The sequence below is a fragment of the Leucopleurus acutus genome (genome assembly GCF_964270905.1).
Source record: "Leucopleurus acutus genome assembly, chromosome: 15".
Lineage (NCBI taxonomy): Eukaryota > Metazoa > Chordata > Mammalia > Artiodactyla > Delphinidae > Leucopleurus > Leucopleurus acutus.
Genome location: NC_139157.1, coordinates 14,416,610 through 14,434,209, shown reverse-complemented (window position 1 = coordinate 14,434,209; position 17,600 = coordinate 14,416,610). Strand labels below are relative to the sequence as shown.

General features: G+C 43.2%; 1 protein-coding gene across 4 annotated transcripts in view; it reads left to right on the top strand.

The window, feature by feature from the left end:
- Window positions 1-1,741: 1,741 nt before the first annotated feature.
- ESR1 (estrogen receptor 1) overlaps window positions 1,742-17,600 on the top strand; it is a 248,406-nt gene continuing 232,547 nt past the window's right edge. The window contains exons 1-2 of one of the 4 annotated variants that reach the window (XM_082855517.1): window positions 1,742-3,280; window positions 5,305-5,826. In XM_082855517.1, the coding sequence (XP_082711643.1) occupies window positions 5,375-5,826 (452 nt within the window). In that variant the 5' untranslated portion in view covers window positions 1,742-3,280; window positions 5,305-5,374. Of the gene's footprint in view, window positions 3,281-4,282; window positions 5,122-5,209; window positions 5,827-17,600 lie in introns of those variants that run through there. The other 3 variants (XM_082855519.1, XM_082855518.1, XM_082855520.1) reach the window with 3 other exon arrangements.

The following is a 17,600-nucleotide window of genomic DNA, read 5'->3' as shown; positions in this document are numbered from 1 at the left end:
CAAACAGAGCATTTATGATCAAAATAATAATAGTCAAGTTGAACAGGGCTGGAGCTCCATGTCTCAGACTGAAGGAACCATTTCTAGGAGTGTAAGCTACTTTGGAAATATTTCCACATTTATTTTCTTTCATGTTTCTGTTGGAGGAATCATGTTTTTGTAAATGTAAAAAGCTTTTAATGGAGCTAGAGAAGAAACTTTGTTTGGTCACAGTATTATCTGGTTACGAACTAAAAATTCAGAGCTCTCTCGCGAATCGTGCTGCCAAGAATTGCAGGCTTAATCCCCAAGACTGTATGAATTTGAATTGTGACTTTATGGCCTCAGTCAGTATGAGGATACCAAGATAATTGTCTAGCAAAAACAGTTTGAAAATGGGAGAACGTTACTTGGAAAGTTAGCTTTTAGAGATGGGTTACCCAGATAGATATAATATTATTTTATCCTTTTAAGTATCTGGATGAATAAATTAGCCAATATTTGATGATCTCATATGACCAGGCACAGGGCTAGGCACTCAGAAAATACCCAAATAACTCTTTGCAGACCCTGTCCTCAGGGAACTTCTTAGCAGGATGAGGGGATAAAAGTATATATAAATAACGAATTCAAGAATGAATGTAATATTGGGTTGGCCCAACCGTTCATTTGGGTTTTTCTGTAAGCTGTTACGGAAAAACCCGACCGAACTTTTTGGGCAACCCAATACATGCATGAGAAATACCACTGGTGTTCAAAGGAGAGGAAATTACTTTTGAATAAGGAATAAAGGCATTTTCGATGTGATAGCATTTGGGGGGGGCTTTCAAAAAGGCTTTCCGCTGACAAGCCAGCAGAGTGGGGTTTGTAGGCATAGAGAATGGCATCAGGAAAGCTTTGAGTGCTTGGAGTGTCAAGTTTTTTTTTTCTTTTGGCTGAAGCATTGGCCTCACATCATGGGGAGGTACACTAGACAGGATATTATGGGAAGAGAGGAAGGCCTGAACGTCGGAGGAAGCTATGATCTGGGTGAAGAGTAGAGCCGGGTCATGAGAAAATGGATCTCAAAGCTGTAAAAACCAAGGAAATAAAAGGCAGCAGGATCTAGGAAGAAGTGAGGAGGAGGGAGGAGGCAGATGTCCCTACGAGGCTCTTACAACAGGTAAGGTAACGAGGGGCTGCAGGAGGGCCATAGGAATGTCAGGGAGAGGGAGAAATCGCAAAGCTAGAATAGTCAGGAGTGTGGAAGGCAAGGGAAAGACAGCCCTCAAAGAAGACTGTGAGACTTTAATCTGGGCAACTGGAGGGATAGGGATGTTTTTCACAGACTGGGGGGTTGAGAGGAACCCCATGTCTGGAGGAGAGAGAATGATGACCCATATTTTGAAGAAGCCAGCAATGCCCAGGAGACTGCTGGAAAAGTGGGTCTGGAGATGCACTCAGGGGTGGAGCTAGGGAAACACACTTGACGCTAGTTCACCTGCAAGTGTCAGGAAGTCACAGAGCGGGGGAATGTGGGTCTGTGCAGCAGGGAGAGGATGGAGAAGAGGAGGAAGGGAAGAGGAGGGGGCCGGGGGCAGGACTGTGAGGCTGTTTGCCAGAAGCACTAGAAGAAAATTGGCAAAAAGGTGCGGTGTCCTTTCCCACCCACTCTCATTAAGCCTGGGAGACGGCTCTTACCAGGAACAGGAAAGAGAATGCTGGAAAGAAAGTGCTCAGGAAAACTGCCTTTATTGGACATCTTGAATTAACTTTGATGGTTAGCTTCAGAATAAGCAAAGTCTATGAAGAGATAATGAGGTTCCTTATCCTTCCCATGTTCAAGGAGAATATCTGCGAAGTCCCTGTCCTCCATCCTCCCCTCCTTTCTGTCTTCTTTTTTCCTCTCCTTCCTTCCCTCATTCCTTCCTTCCCTTCCCTCTCCTCCCTTCCTTGCACATTCCTGTTTTATTCTGGACTGGCCTAGTGCGTGGGTGGCCATGGCTGACCTAAAGGAGGAGTTAGGATTCACCACCGTCAACAACAAAGGGTTCTGTGCTCCAATACTGCAACATTTTGGGTCTTTCAAAGCACAAAATATATATTTGCATTATGACATCATTAACATTTTTCCAACTTAAAAAAAAAAGTAACTTTGAACTTCTTTCTTTGTACTGGTCTCAAGAGTCACTCATAAATCTCTTGGTAACTGCATAGAGTCCCAGGCCAGAGACTGGCCACTCCTGGCATTGTGATTAGAGTCATTTAATACCCAAGGCAGTGACTAATGTCTGGCAACAAAGGCTCCACTAGGTGTCACATGTCCTGAGACACTGGGTGAGGGCCCCTAGGAGCACCTTCTTATTGTGTGTTAGCAGCATGGTCAAGAGAAACGTTGAGAACCTGGTGGACCCATGTGGGCACCATTGAGAAATGAGAGACCCTTTCCCCATGATCAATGCCTCTAGAACCAGAAAGCCTCCAATCAGTTCAACAAAGGTACCCACCTTTGTCTTATCTTCCTGCTCTGGGCTTTTAATAATATATCTTTTCATGTTTACAGAAAGCAGTCAACTGAGCTATTCATGGAAAGGTTTGTGGGTTTGGTTAACGAGGTGGAGGAATATTATGTTTCAGTTGGAAACACATCCCTAGAATGCCAAAACATTTCTTCCAAAGTCTGGTTTCCTGGTGCAATCAGAGGCAAGGCAACAGTGTGTCTGTTCAGAGACTGGGGGCTGGGGCCAGCAAGGCATCGGATCCAAGTGTATCCCAGAAGGCTTTTATTGTTAAATTATATTCTTCAGGAAAAACCGCCCGTGTCACATTCTGTAAACTTGATATCTACGCACTTTTGACTGGCATCCTATTTTAGCGTAAGCCTATGATTTACAGCAAGGCTGCTTTCCCTTCTTGCCTAGGATGGCAGCAGAAAACATGGGGCACTTCCTAGGCTTGAAGTATAAGGAGCAAAAAGGGCTGGAGTTTTGCTTCTCCCCAGTCATGCTGACTTGAGTGTGCCACCTTTCTCCCCAGGAGCAGACAGCAAGCTTCTCCTCACTCCCCACGGCCATTCGTCCATCTCTGTGCAGCAGCCCAGTTGCTGTGCCTGCCGGGAGGGGCTGCCAAGTGCCCTGCCTACTGGCTGCTTCCCGATTCCCTGCCATTCCACATACAAACACAGCCCCACACGCTCTGCCTTGCTCACACACGGAGCCACAGGCACATGTGAGCACATTCTTTCCTTCATTCTCACTGTCTCAGCCCTTGACTTCTACAAGCCCATGGAACGTTTCTGGAAAGACGCTCTTGATCCAGCAGGGTAGGATTGTTTTGATTTCTCTTTGTAGCTTTAGCATTTTGAGAAAGCAACTTACCTTTCTGGCCAGTGTCTGTATCCTAGCAGGGAGACGAGGATTTGCTGTTTTCCATGGGTTTATGTGCGCATCTCCTTCTGCTTTCAGGACTTGTAAGGATCTTTGTGTAATTTACATATAATTCGGCAGGTTCAGATTTTTAAGAGCCCTCTGAAGTGCTTTTGCATGGGTTTTAGAAAGACATTTGAAAATTGAAAGTGTGATTTACCGAAATGAAGTCATCTGTAAAAAAATTGCTTTGGAAAGTAATGGTTGCTGGCCATAAAGAGAAATATCTGTGATTCACCTAATGTGTTTTTAACCCTTTCTTTGCTTACAATCTATAGTTACTGTTGCTGAGCTCAATTTTGGCTTCATACTAAATCAGCTGCATCTGCATATTACCCCCAAATGGTCTGTCTGTTCTTGTAAGAATTAGATAAAATGTGTGCTTATTAGTATAAAGATATCCCAAAATATTACTGTCAGTAACAGCATCCTTGTCATTTCTATATGACACAAACATTTTGTCAGGTATTCTGTCAGGTGTTTGGTATAGCAGTTAAAGCAAAGTATCTGATGGTCATACCAGAGTTCATTAGGCTGGGGCAAAGGAAGTTTATTAAAAAGTATAAACTGTCCAAGATTATAGGTGCACAATATATTGACCATATCTTTTTAGTATATCCTTATATATACAATTATATACTATATAGTACATAGTAGTATATATTATGTTCTATATATATATATATATATAAAATGTACCTGAGCGTGTTTACTTTTTAATTCAATACAAAACTTTTTTCTATTTCTCTTTCAATCTGGATATTTGATTCTGCATATCCTAGTCCAAGGGAACCAAGAAGGTCCAATCATAGGATGAAAGAACAGAAATGTATCATTGCCTTTTAAAATTTGTTGGTTAGACCAACAGTGTAACCTGATTGCCAAAGATTTGATTAATGACCTGAGGTTATTTTTTTTATGGTAAGGTCACGTTTCATATTCAGTTTTCTGAAGTTTTGGTTGCATAATAAGTGGAAGGCATGAAGACCCATGTCCGCCTAACGGAAGGTTTTTGTAAATCGTCATTCACATTAGAATTCCTATTGGGAGCAAGTACAGTACTGTGGTCCAGCACAAACAGACGAGTCGGGCTGGGAGAATCTCAGAAGGTCGTGGCTGGAGGGGACCACTTTGGGAGAATTTTGAAGATGAGGAAAACTGAGGTCGGGCAGCGCTCTCCTGCTGCAAAGCGCGGCTCTTCCTATATGTACACCTTGAATCTCCACCCCCTTCCCCCCAGATGCCTCCCATCAGTCCCGGCAGCTGCTAAATATAGCTGTCTGCATATTCAACCGCATACCCCACTCTATCTGCCGTATCTCGGTTACAGAGTGGTCCTCCCCAGGGTCATTCTATGTACACACTACATATTTCCAGCCAACGAGGAGCGTGAATCAAACAGTAAGAGAGACAAACAGAGATAGATTGGAGCCTGGCACGGGGCACATAAGGTAGCACGTTAGAGAAAGCCGGCCCCTGGATTAGTCTTCCGAGTTTGTTTTAAACCCCGTCTTCTCTGGGCCACCTTTAGGAGATCCCTCGGCTCCCCCGCCCTCCTGCAGTGAAATTCAGCCTCTATCCAGCAGCGACAAGTAAAGTAAAGTTCAGGGAAGCTGCTCTTTGGGATCGCTCCAAAACGAGCTGCGCCTGGAGTGATGTTTAAGCCAACGTCAGGGCAAGGCAACAGCCCCTGGCCGGCTTCCAGCACCTCTGTAATGCATACGAGCTCGGGAGACCGGTACTTAAAGTTGGAGACCCGAGCCCGGGAGTTGGCGGAGCGCGCTCGCGCCGGGCTGCACTTGCTCGCATCCGGCCGGCCCGCTCCATCGGACGGGCCCGCTCCCGGGGAAGGGCCGGAGCTCGCGTTGCGGCGGGACATGCGCTGCGCCGCCTCTAACCGCGGGCTGTGCTCTTCTTCCAGGTGGCCGGTCGGCTGCTGAGCCCTCTGCCGCGGGGGTAGACGGTTTGCGCCTTGCCCGCGGCCACTGACCATGACCATGACCCTGCACACCAAAGCGTCTGGCATGGCCCTGCTGCACCAGATCCAAGCCAACGAGCTGGAGCCCCTGAACCGCCCGCAGCTCAAGATCCCCCTGGAGCGGCCCCTGAGCGAGGTGTACGTGGACAGCAGCAAGCCCGCCGTGTACAACTACCCCGAGGGCGCCGCGTACGACTTCAACGCCGCGGCCGCCGCCTCCGCGCCCGTCTACGGCCAGTCGGGCCTCGCCTACGGCCCCGGGTCCGAGGCGGCCGCGTTCGGCGCCAGCGGCCTGGGGGGTTTCCCGCCGCTCAACAGCGTGTCTCCGAGCCCGCTGGTGCTCCTGCACCCGCCGCCGCAGCTCTCGCCCTTCCTGCATCCCCACGGCCAACAGGTGCCCTATTACCTGGAGAACGAGCCGAGCGGCTATGCGGTGCGCGAGGCCGGCCCTCCCGCCTTCTACAGGTACCCGCGCCGCCCGCCGCGCCACGTCGGGGTGGCCGCCGCGCGCCCGGCGGCGGGAGGGAGCGGGGGGCGAGGGGCCGCGCCGCCGGGAGGGAGCGGGGCCCGCAGGCCGCGGGGCCGGGCGCCCAGCAACCCGGCCGCCGCCGGAACCGCGGACGCGCGACCCGAGGGCTAGCGCGCGGCCCGGCCCAGGGTCACGCGGGGATCTCGCGTTCGAGAGTCAAGTTCTCTGGCCTGGCGGCTTAAAAAAAAAAAAAAAAAAAAAAAAAAACAGCAACATTCTGTTCTCCACGCCCCCCCCCCCGCCCCCAGTGTCTGCGTGAGAAGCAGATCCGAAACCCCGTGTGCTTCCTAACTAAACAAATATTGGAAAACTGTGCAAAGCAGAGGTTATTAGCGTGTGTGTGTGTGGGGAACACCCCAGAGCAAATAAACACAAGGTGCTCTGAGTCCCTAGAAAATGTCCCGCTTTGGTATTTAAGGCTGAAGGTGTCTGGGGCTGGCGGAGCTCAGAATTTTATTTATTTGTATTATTAGTATTATTTTACAATTTTGTTTTAATGTGCTTGCAAAATTAACTTTCTCCTAGAATTTCGGGGTGGAAATATGCACGCTATGATGATGGTGATGATAATGATGGTGAAGGTGATTCCCTTGGGAAGCGATTCCTAGCACTGCTTTCCTCGCCCTCCCCGTCCCACCTTGGAGGGCTGTAGGATCGACTTGCGCTGCTCAGAGGAGCAATAGAGTTCAATGGCTCTTAAGGAGTTTCTGATTTCTGAGTTACCCGGCTGAGTCCGTGTCAGGGCAGACAGAAGACTTCTGACAGCCAGAGATTTATAAGTGTCCTGTGGGTTTAACACATGCCACATCGAAGCTCGAGTGTTTTGAAATACTTTCCTGACAGCTAAGTTTCATTTCTGGCCTACCAGGGAGGAGAATGCCCCAGGACTGGGGAGCAGGGTTTCAGCCCAGTTCTGTGCTTTTCCTTCAAGGGAGAAGAAGCAGTTGGTAGTTTGGGGCACTTTTGTGACTTAAGAGGCAAATGTTTTGTGTCCTTATTTATTTTTGCTTGTAGAGATTATACTTTCCTTCTCCCCTCTTCCTCCCATTTTCCTTTTGACAGCGTCTCCCTTCTCTTCGTGATGGACTTGAGGAAGGCTTAGGCAGGTGGTCCGGGTGAATACCTGTGCCCTAGGTGCCGCTGGGAGGCCTCAGGGCACCCACGTGGCTGGGTGCTGAGTTAGGCACTGCCTGACTGTACACTGGTGCCTGGACTCGCCTTCCACTTTCACCCAGATCTTTCTGTATAGCAAGCTGTGGACCGATTTTCCATTCAGTGTTCTATATCCACAGATATTTGTAGCAGAAGAAATAGGAGGAAGGTGCAGGGTGGCCCCAGAGGATTGTGAAGGCAGACTCTTGGGGTATCTGAACATACTCCACATCCTTCAGCCCCTCAAAGGACTTTAGAACATCCCACAGCCAAGCAGGTCCAGCCTGAGTTATTCCTCAGAAGACAAACAATGAACAAAACTTTAAAAAGTTGGCATCTATCACGTTAATTTAACTTGTTTTAATTCAGGGTTAAAATGGAAAACAAAAAAAAGAATTCTGCCCACTTTTTAAAAAAAAAAGTGTTAGAACAAAGTATAACGATTAAGTCTAACTCAAACCTTTTAAACTCCTTGTTGTGAAGGAAGGCAGTGGTATGATGTGAATTCCATAACCTTACGGTAGACTCCAGAAACTATTTTCTTTTCCATTTAATTTTCAGTTCTTTTATTGCAAATTAATGCCACTGAATTTCAATGGGCACTAATGAGGCTGCTTCTCAGTGGATTATTTACTGCCTTGCTGATAATTACAAAGTGAGCATGGTCAAATAAAGAGGGGAATCACATTTTATTCAAAATTGTTCATCATCTCAGTGGCAAATAATAGCGCTATAACATGCCCCATCTTAAACTTTTTGCATTAGATGATATTCAGATACTTTTAGAATAATAAAAAAAAATATGGAACTTAAAAAAAATAAGGTGAAAAACTCATACACATGGGATTCTGTGTGGAAATTCAGTTTTAGAATCCTTTTTTTTCCTTTGTCGTTTATTTACCATAACATCCTGTCTTTTTTGTTTGAATTCTGCCTTTATTACCCAGGGAGGAAAAGAAGGCTCTGTGAGATAGAGTTATTTCAAATAGACAGATGTTACTTAATACTTTTCCCCCTCTCAGTTTTGCTGTTTGACTCTGGGTAAAAAGAACTGATTAGATTCTTTTAGGAACCTCTCATTTTCTTCAGTAGTTACCAAAAGTTTTGGGGGCCAAAAGCAATGTTTTCAAACTGCTTGTCATGACCCAGAGGATCACCAAATTAGTTTAGTGAGTCTAGAACATTTTTTTTAAAGGAATAAAATAGAAAAGAATATAATAGAAAATAGCCGAATGGGTAATATCTAATAAGGGAAGGTTTTGTTTCCTGAAAATTTGTTTTAATTATACATGCTTGTTTGTGCTGGCTGTGATTAAAAATGTATTTCTTACGTGGTTTGAGGTAAAGAAGTTTGAAAGCTACTGACCTAAAATGTTATGGTCAGTAGAAAACAAAAAGTTCAGTTAAGTGGCTGGTTGTTTTAGCGACACAAATCAAAAAGCAGTTTTGATTGTCTTTATTTTATTTTTCTCTTACAAATTAGCTGGTGACTTTGGGTCAGTTAGGTTAAGCTTTATTACTTCTGGTTCTTAACTTTTCCATTTATAAAATGCTACTGTGTGGATTGCCCACTTGAATGTCCCACAGGGATGTTCAGAGAATTTATGCGAAGTTCACATCATTTAACGTTAAGATGCTATGGGTATTTTCTTCTTTCGGCCACAATATGTAGCCTTATTTATGCATGAAGAAACGTAACAGATAAAACTGCCCTGGACATATAGTAATGGGGAAAGATTGTCACATGTACCAACAAGTTGTTATTAAAAGGGAATAAATTTGTAAACAGGCAAGCTGTGACTCTGCAAAATATGTCTTACCTGAAATGTCATGATGAAGGCAAGTGGGAGTTATCTTATCCTGGGTCCTTAGCAAGTTCAAACATCTTAGGGAGTTTGGATAAAACTGAAGATGAAAATTAATTATATCCACTATGTTTTAAAAAATTCAAATGAGGTATTTAATACTCTGTGCTGATTTCAGTTTTATTACTCAGTATTCTTAAAGGCTAAATATTGCCCACTTCTCCAAAAAACTTGACCAATATACAAACCTTTTGCATCAAAGCCAAAGCCCTAGTGATTTGTCTGCTGTCTGTATGCATATATTTAGTGTCTCGTTTGTGCATTGGTGAACACTTAGAACTGTTTCTCAACTTTGAGCAAGGCTCACTCCTAGGGAGAGGTTTGAATGGTTAATTTTCAAGTTTTGAGTAATTCTTTCTTTGTAGTTAGGTGATATCTCAGCACCCTTTTTTCCTGTTCTTACTTTTTTCAGTCATTTAAATTGTTACTGCTTACCTGACTCTTTGTGTTGGTCTAAGAATAGTTCAAGGAGCCACATATTGCCTGGGGAATGAGTATATTTTAGGTTGAAACGGAATCACATCTTCAAACCCCATTTCATTTTCACCTACTCTATGTGGCTTGTACGTGTTTTGTAAAAAGCCCCTGAAAGGTAATTGCCACTTATTCTAACCTTCTTTCTCACACTCCGGTAATTTGGATCTCTGGATTACTTTTGAGAATATATTTAAGATGTGACATTCATAATTTGGGAAGATTCAGGTTCAGCATTTTGGTTTCTTATTATTTTAAGGATGTAAAAGACAAGGGTAAGAAATTGACAATGACAAGAGCAATAGATCTCAGGAAAAACTATAAAAGATGTCAAACTTTCCAATCATGATAAGACATTAGTACTTTTGTCAAGTGAGCTAGTATATGTGAAAGCAGTACATAAGCTATACAAGCAATCGCTATTTTATTATTTTATTCACATATTAATATTTGTTCTGGTGCTTTTGTAAGCTAAAAGAAACCTGCGGGGAAGAACTGATTTAGGTGATCAGGAGTTTCACTGCAAATATAGATTGATGATAATATGAACTCATTTTCTGTGGAAGCCAAATTTAAATAAAATCTTTATTACCATCTGCAACATTTGTTTGCAGTCTGGGTTATCATAAAGAACATCTATCTTATAGATACATTTTTTTAAAAAGTCAAAACCCCGATTATGTGATAATAGTTTTATGTAAGGCAATATATGAATTTTAATTCGATTTTTTCTAAAATGCATATTCAGCACAAAAATTATAAATCTAACTCCTCCCAGTGACTTCAGTATTATTTTTAATGTAACTTTAGAAGAACCCAGTAGAGAGGGCTAAGTGTGTTCCCTTCTTCTCTAGGACACATTGACTTGATAGAGGCAAATTACTCATTTGGTTTAATTCCAAGTCTCAGTTTGCTTATCGAAGAAAGGAAAACAGAGTGGCCACAACTGTTTAGAACCCAAATTCATACTCCAGTAAAAGATGCTATATAAATCCCCAAAATACAGCTGCTTGAACGCAAACCAGCCAAAGTGAAAGTGTAAAGGATTTCATGAAAGGAGGCAGTCCATCAAAATCATCCAGCAGTTTTATTTTATATTTTAAACTCTGCTGATGAATTGACAGATAACATCATTTTAAAAAGCGGTGTGTCTCAGCTGTCCCCTACTCCATCCCTAAAACATACCCTCACAGCGTCCTCTGAAATCTGAGGACTTAAGTGGGCTGGAGGTGAAGGGAAGCACCTTTATAATATTCTTGAGCTCATGAGAGAAGAAACCATGAATGCTGAGTTCTGCACCTTAGCGAATATTAGTAGGAATTATGGGGGAACATTTTGCGTTAATCAACAACACTTTTAATTATATGTACCTGTTTAAACCCTATTAAACATATGAAGGCTAGAAAGGCAACTGTTTTGGTCCCAAATGACAAAATTTTATATGGTGTAACAAAGTGATAATTGAATAAGAAGGAGTAGGGTTGACTCTTGGAAGTATTATGGTGGTGTGATGGTGGAATCCACGATGATGGTGGCTGTGGCGGCAGAGAGAAGGAAGAGGAAGAGGGTGACGGTGATGACAGTTATGATGCTAGCAGCAAGGAGGTGTCGAAGTCAGTTGGGGTAGTATTTCTGGATGCCTATTATGTAGCCTGGAGATATCTATCCAAACAGAAATGAAAAATTTTTCATGTACTTTACTCATTTTTGTGGAGTTATAATTTACATATATAGTCAAAATTTTCAATAATAATACTATCAATAACATGAATACCATAAATCTATTAAGTACCTCCCATTGCTATACAGAAATTAAAAAAGAAAAATCCAAACATACCTGGATTTTTTTCTTTGTTTCTCCCCTGCACTTTTTAGAGGAACACATTGAGTTCTTAGTTTGTTCCCATAACATCTTCTCCTTTAATCAAGTGTGTCATCTTTCATGAGATAGTAGGCGACTTTGTCTCTTCATTTTCTACTTTTTGAAGCTCCAGTGAATTAGGCTTGGGAAAATTATAGTAGATCAATGAAAGTTAATAAAGTTAATTAAGAAACGTTCAGGACTGGATATTTCCCAGTGAGCCCTCGATAAACTCAGCCAGGGTCCTTCTTTTTGAGGGTTCCCCCAAAGTTGTCACCTTCAAGACGGGCCAGTGACCTCTGAGGTTTCATGTTCAGATTCTCACCTTCAGCTTGGAAGCTACAGAGCTGTCTGGCCCGAAGGCTCCGCCTCTGTGGTTGTGGTCCCATTTCTAGCCTGCATCCCTCGCCCTCGTTCCCCCTGTTCCCAAACAGTGGCGAGTGCATCGACCCAGCAGCCTTCATGTGTGCGTGCCAGGCACTACTTACTGGGCAGTTTTCTTGGCAACTCGATCTTTTAAGATCCTGGAAGTAAAAGAGAATTCTCTTTTAGTTTCCTGCAACTAAATAGTGTTAGAAATAGTAATTTTGGCATTGGCATCCTTTCTCTTTCCTCCGCTGATCTTTGTTTTGATAGTCCGTTCTCCTATTTTCTTGTTTCTTTGCTTTATTTTCTACTGTTCTTCCCTTTAAACTCTTCTTGGCTTCTTTTCGGCTATCCAGCTTTCTTTTTTCTTCTCTGTTTTAGTCACTCCATCTGTGTAGTCCCACAGTTTTCCTCCCATCTTTTCTGGTTTATTTCTTTATTGACCTCTGTTGTCTGTTATTTTAATAAAATTTGGAACAGGGCTCCTCAGAGTTCCTCCCTAGCCTGGGAAGGCCAGTGGTGTAAGAATATGCCTTAATAACCCATTCACTACATTAAAAGTGGCATTAACTACAGTAAAAGTTTCAAAAACGATTTTTTCTTGTCTTTAAGGATAGACGCTTAACAAAAATTCAGGGAGAAAATTTCACTTAGTAAAATTGCTTTTGTAGCTCATTCATTCATTCATTCATTTGGCTACGTTGTTCCAAGGTGTGCAGCTCATCAAAGGCATAGATGAAATATCAATAAAATGTGTGTTTGTATTCCTAGCAGTTAACATATCAGTGTTAGCACAGAGCAACCAGGAGTCTTACTGCATGAGTGGGTGAAATCCTAGGGCCACAGGCTTCTGCATGTCGATTTGGTATGGAGGTGACAAAAAGTGCAGCCTTTGCTGTGGTCTCCCAGTGGCCTACTTTTCAGGAATCTGGATCCACGTGAACTTACACCATGCATTTAAAACCGACTGTAATTTCCCACTTCGTCAACAAAAACATTCCTCTTTGAACAGTCGTAGGTACATCCATGATTCATTTTACTTACTTCATGAAGGTATTTTAAGTGTTTTTTTTTTTTGAAGATTTTTTTTTTATGTGGACCATTTTAAAAATCTTTATTGAATTTATTACAGTATTGCTTCTGTGATATGTTTTGGGTTTTTGGCCACAAGGCATGTGGGATCTTAGCTCCCCGACCAGGGATTGAACCTGCTGCCCCTGCATTGGAAGGCGAAGTCTTCTGGACCGCCAGCGAAGTCCCTAGTTTTAGTTTTTTGTTGTTGTTGTTGGTAAAACTTTCACTATACAACATTGTCAGAAGCATAATTGATTTTAAGGGTGCTTTATGCTAACTTTGACTCCTGCTTTTTTTTGGGGGGGAGGGGGGAAGACATATTTCTGCTGGATTATTTCAAGCACTTCAGAGAGAGAGAATGTACATTCTAATTTGAGTACAGGATACAATTTAGTTACAATGGGAAGGTATTTTCTTTAGTTATCTGACAAAACTTGAGAGGCCTCCAGAAGCCTCTTGGATTTCTAACAGGAGGAATCCCTGAGCACTGGTCCAAGCAGAAAGCCTGTGTTACATCACTGTATTTCTCTCAGCCCTTGGCAAAGTGCATGGCACACCAAGTCCCTAGAAGCATGGTAGGCAGGAAGCGCCAGTTACCCTGATTCCCTCTGGTCTCTTGCAGCGAGAAAGGCCAGTCAGGAAGAGATGTTTAGATGGGACTGGAAGAATGCGGGGAGTTTGCGAATACCCCTTTCGCAGGAATGAAAATGCAAAGGACTCCACTGGGCATTTCAAGTTCAGTGATTCCCAGTATTCACAGACTGCACTTTTATGAATTTGCATTTACTCGCTGACATTTTTGTAACCTTCGATCAGTACTCATCGCACTTTCTCAGTCATTCACAGTAGCACGGCCGTGCACGAAGTAGTGAAAAATTTGAGTCATCCAACATGCACGTTCCTAGCTGAGGTCAAATGAGGTGAGCTCTGCCTGCTTGTTTTAGCTCTCAGACTGTAAACAAGTGTCCTGTTTGAGGTCCATTTAGTGCCACTTTGTTTGTGTGTTTTTTGCATTTTTGTCCTTTTCATTAGTGATTTTGCTGTTTAAAAAGCATAGTGCTGAAGTGCTGTCTAGTGTTCCTAAGTACAAGAATGCTGTGATGTGCCTTATGGAGAAAATACGTGTCAGATAAACTTCATTCAGCATGAGTTACAGTGCTGTTGGCCATGATTTTAATGTCAGCAAGTCAACAACATATGTTAAATAAGATGTCTTTAAACAGAAACACACACACACACACACACACACACACACACACACACACACACACACACACACGAAGCAAGGCTGTATATTGCTTGGTTCATAAAAATGTTACAACCACAGGCTCTCAAGAACCTAACCCTGTATTTCCCCTAGGAGTGATGGTTTAGTATTCACTAATTCAGTGTTTGTGGCTTCTACGCTGTACTTCATAGAACGTAACTTGCAAGTAATAAGAATTGATTGTATATAATAAAGTGATGAAAGCACAGGTGTGGGAGACCAGCAGCTTGTTTCTTGACCCTTGCCCAGTTGTAATCTCTGGCTCAATGTGCCTCAGTTTACTCAATTGTAAAATGCCAATCAAAATAGGACCTACGTCTTTTGGTTGTTGGGAGGATTAAACCCAACAACAGGGATTAAATTTCAGAGATGTCAAGGGCTGAAAACACACCCAGCACGTAGCCAGCCACAATTTTTTATTACTTCTTTAGAAAGGAACTGGCAACTCTACACTGAAGAAGGTGAATATGAGAGCTCTGTAAGAGTCTGGAATGTTTGTAACTTCCCTATATTTGTTTATTTTGCCTTCAAGGGATCAACTTTAATACCCTATTGTGATTAGAAGTTAAACTTTTCCAACCTAAAGGAAGCAGGAAGCTAGTATTTTTAGAAATGCTTAGCGTATGCCAGATACTGTGCAAGCAAAACAAAACAAAGCAACTGTAATAAACTCCAAATAAATAAAAAATAAATAAATCAATAAAAAAGAGAGAAAGGCATTAAGTATTCTGGACTGAAGCAACTCTAGAGAGGGAAGTAGTTGAAATCGACGGAAGCAGTCTACGGAGAAGCCATGACGTACAAGGGCAAGGAGGGAATTTCTCCGTGATTCGGGAAGAAGGACGCAGGGAGGGAAGAGGGATGGAAGCCAGCATTTATAGAGCATCTATAAAAGTGGATTTTCAACCTGGCTGCACGTTAGAATCAAGGAGGATTTCAGAATCACCCAGATGATTAAAAAACTACTGAGACCTGTGCCATATCTTGGCAGTTTGGTTAACTGCCCTGGGGGTTAAGCGTGAATAAGCAATTAAGGGAACAAAACAAAACAGAAAAACTCCATGGGCTTTTCTCCTGGGCAGCCCACTGATTCAAAGTCTCCCAGCACTTGTGTAAGTGTCAGCACATTTAATCTTCCTATGCCTGTCTGTCACGGTGGCCCCAGGGTTTTGCTGTGTTCTGACCTCGAGGAAGACTGTTCGTACCCAGGGCTGCCTGTTTTCCAAGTCTCCATTTCACTGAGCCTCTTGGGTTTCAGAAGCAGAGGGAGGAAGGAGTGCTGAGGAGAAAAATGACAGTAACGTTAATTTCTACTCACCTTTCCAAAATAACGTATAAAGTAGGCGGTTGCATTGGACGTTGACTAGATACAAAGAAGGCAAACGGAAGAGTATGAGGTTGCAGACTTTTGCCACAGGATATGAAGATGAAATTAGGAAACGACCGAAAACGTGAATGCGAATACAGTTGACCCGTGAGCAACACAGGTTTGAGCTGCTTGGATCCACGCACAGGCAGATTTGTTTCAACATAGGTACTGTAGTGCTACACGATATGCTGTTGGCTGAATCCACAGATGCAGAACTGGGGATACAGGAGGAACCACGGATATGGAGAAGGGCTATAAGATATACCAGGAATATTTTTAATTAAAGTACAGTTGATGTACAGCATTCTGCTCATTTCAGGTGTATCTACTCGGATTTTTGATTGGGCTGAGGGTTGGTGCCCGTAATCCCCGTGTTCGTTCAAGAGTCAACTGTACACATCTATGCCGATTAGCGGGCATGATTTGGGTTTTTGGTAAAGGTTTAGATAATTGGAGGTCATTGAAATCCTTGAACCTTCCCCCGCAACAGGGTTCTCTTCTCTTTAGTTCTTCTGATTGTTGCCACACACCAGACTCTAGCATTGTTGATACAGCCTCTAAGTATCAGTACAATTGTTTGATTGAAGTGAGCATGGGGCTCCTCTGATGTCCACACGATGTTCTAGGCCCTACACCATGAGGCACTATCAACCCACAGGCCCAGGGCTCTCTGGTTCTTTGTGTTTTGTGTCTGATGCTCAGCAGTTGTGATTGATGAAACCAAAGTTGCTTTTCCATAACGAGCCCAGCCCTCGTCTAAGGAGTCTGTGTTTAACATTAGAAAATGGCTAGCAAAGGTGTTAGGTGGCTGGTAGGCACATTCACAAGTTCTAGTGTTTCTATGTTGAACAACTGTAGTTCAGAGAAATGCGGTACCAGGCATCTTCTTGCAGGTCTCAAAAACACAGAAAGAAGCTCCTTCTCAAATGCCTTTCGTGTCCTTCTCTCTTTTCTCTGCACACAGCCAATTGTCTATTATTGCTGTAATAGTTCCTTACTGATTTTGAGCTTTCAAACTCTAATTTTCCAGTTTACCTGAGCTTACTACCCAAAGTAGACGTTTGATTGGGTCCTTCCTCTGTTTCAAAGCCTTCAGTGGCTTTTCACCATCACAGAACAGATGCATATCCTATAGTGCCATGTTCAAAGCCCTTGTAATTTGATTCCAACTCATCATCTCCTGTCACTCTTGTTCAAAACCAAATTCAAGGGGCTCCCCTGGTGGCGCACAGGTTAAGAGTCCGCCTGCCGATGCAGGAGACATGGGTTTGAGCCCTGGTCCGGGAAGATCCCACATGCCGTGGAGCAACTGAGCCCGTGTGCCACAACTGCTGAGCCTGTGCTCTGGGGCCCGCGAGCCACAACTACTGAAGTGCATGTGCCTAGAGCCCGTGCTCCACAACAAGAGAAGCCACCACAATGAGAAGCCCGCGCACTGCAGCGAAGAGTAGCCCCTGCTTTCTGCAAGCAGAGAAAGCCCACGCGCAACAACAAAGACCCAACACAGTCAAAAATAAATAAATTAAAAAAAAAATTTTAAACGGGCACATTCCCACTTCCATTCTTCAGTCATCTCCATCTCTCACATAATATACATTTCTTTCTTCTTGTCCCACCTATGTTAGGCTGAGTCTACCCAAAAGTCAAAGTTCAGTTCAGATGCCACCTCCACCACTTCAGTTCAGATGCCACCTGGCATTCTTTCAGTGTTCATTGTGCACATAGAGCACCTTTTTGGGTACCTGTATTATGGAAATCACCATAGAATGCTTTTCATTATGGTTGTGAATAGATTTGTCTCCCCCGTCTATTTAATTGTTACCAATTATTAATAACAGTAATGTTCATTCATATATTAACTCATTATTAATGAAATGATTGTTTCATTAATTTTATAGATTAATTTAGAGTAATTGTATACAGTTTATTAATTGATGTATATATTCACTCAGTAAGCTTTATCAAATGTCAATCATATGCTGACTCCTGTGGTAGCTACAGAGATTGGACACCTTATGTGTCATTAAGTTGCTCATAGTTAAGTGAGGGAGCTGAAAAGTGTATAGACAATTGAAAACCAGTGGAATTAGAATGGTGATAGAGGAGGGACCCACTAGAGGCACTGAGGAGGGGCACTTAACCAGACAGAGGGCTCCCATCTACTGAGGAACAGACCCAGAAAGGTTTGATGGAGGTAGGATTTAGGCAGTCGAAGAAGGGTGGGTGAGGCTGTGAAGAGATGCTGAGTCTGATTTCCTGGTCCTCCCTAGAGTTCCAGCCCA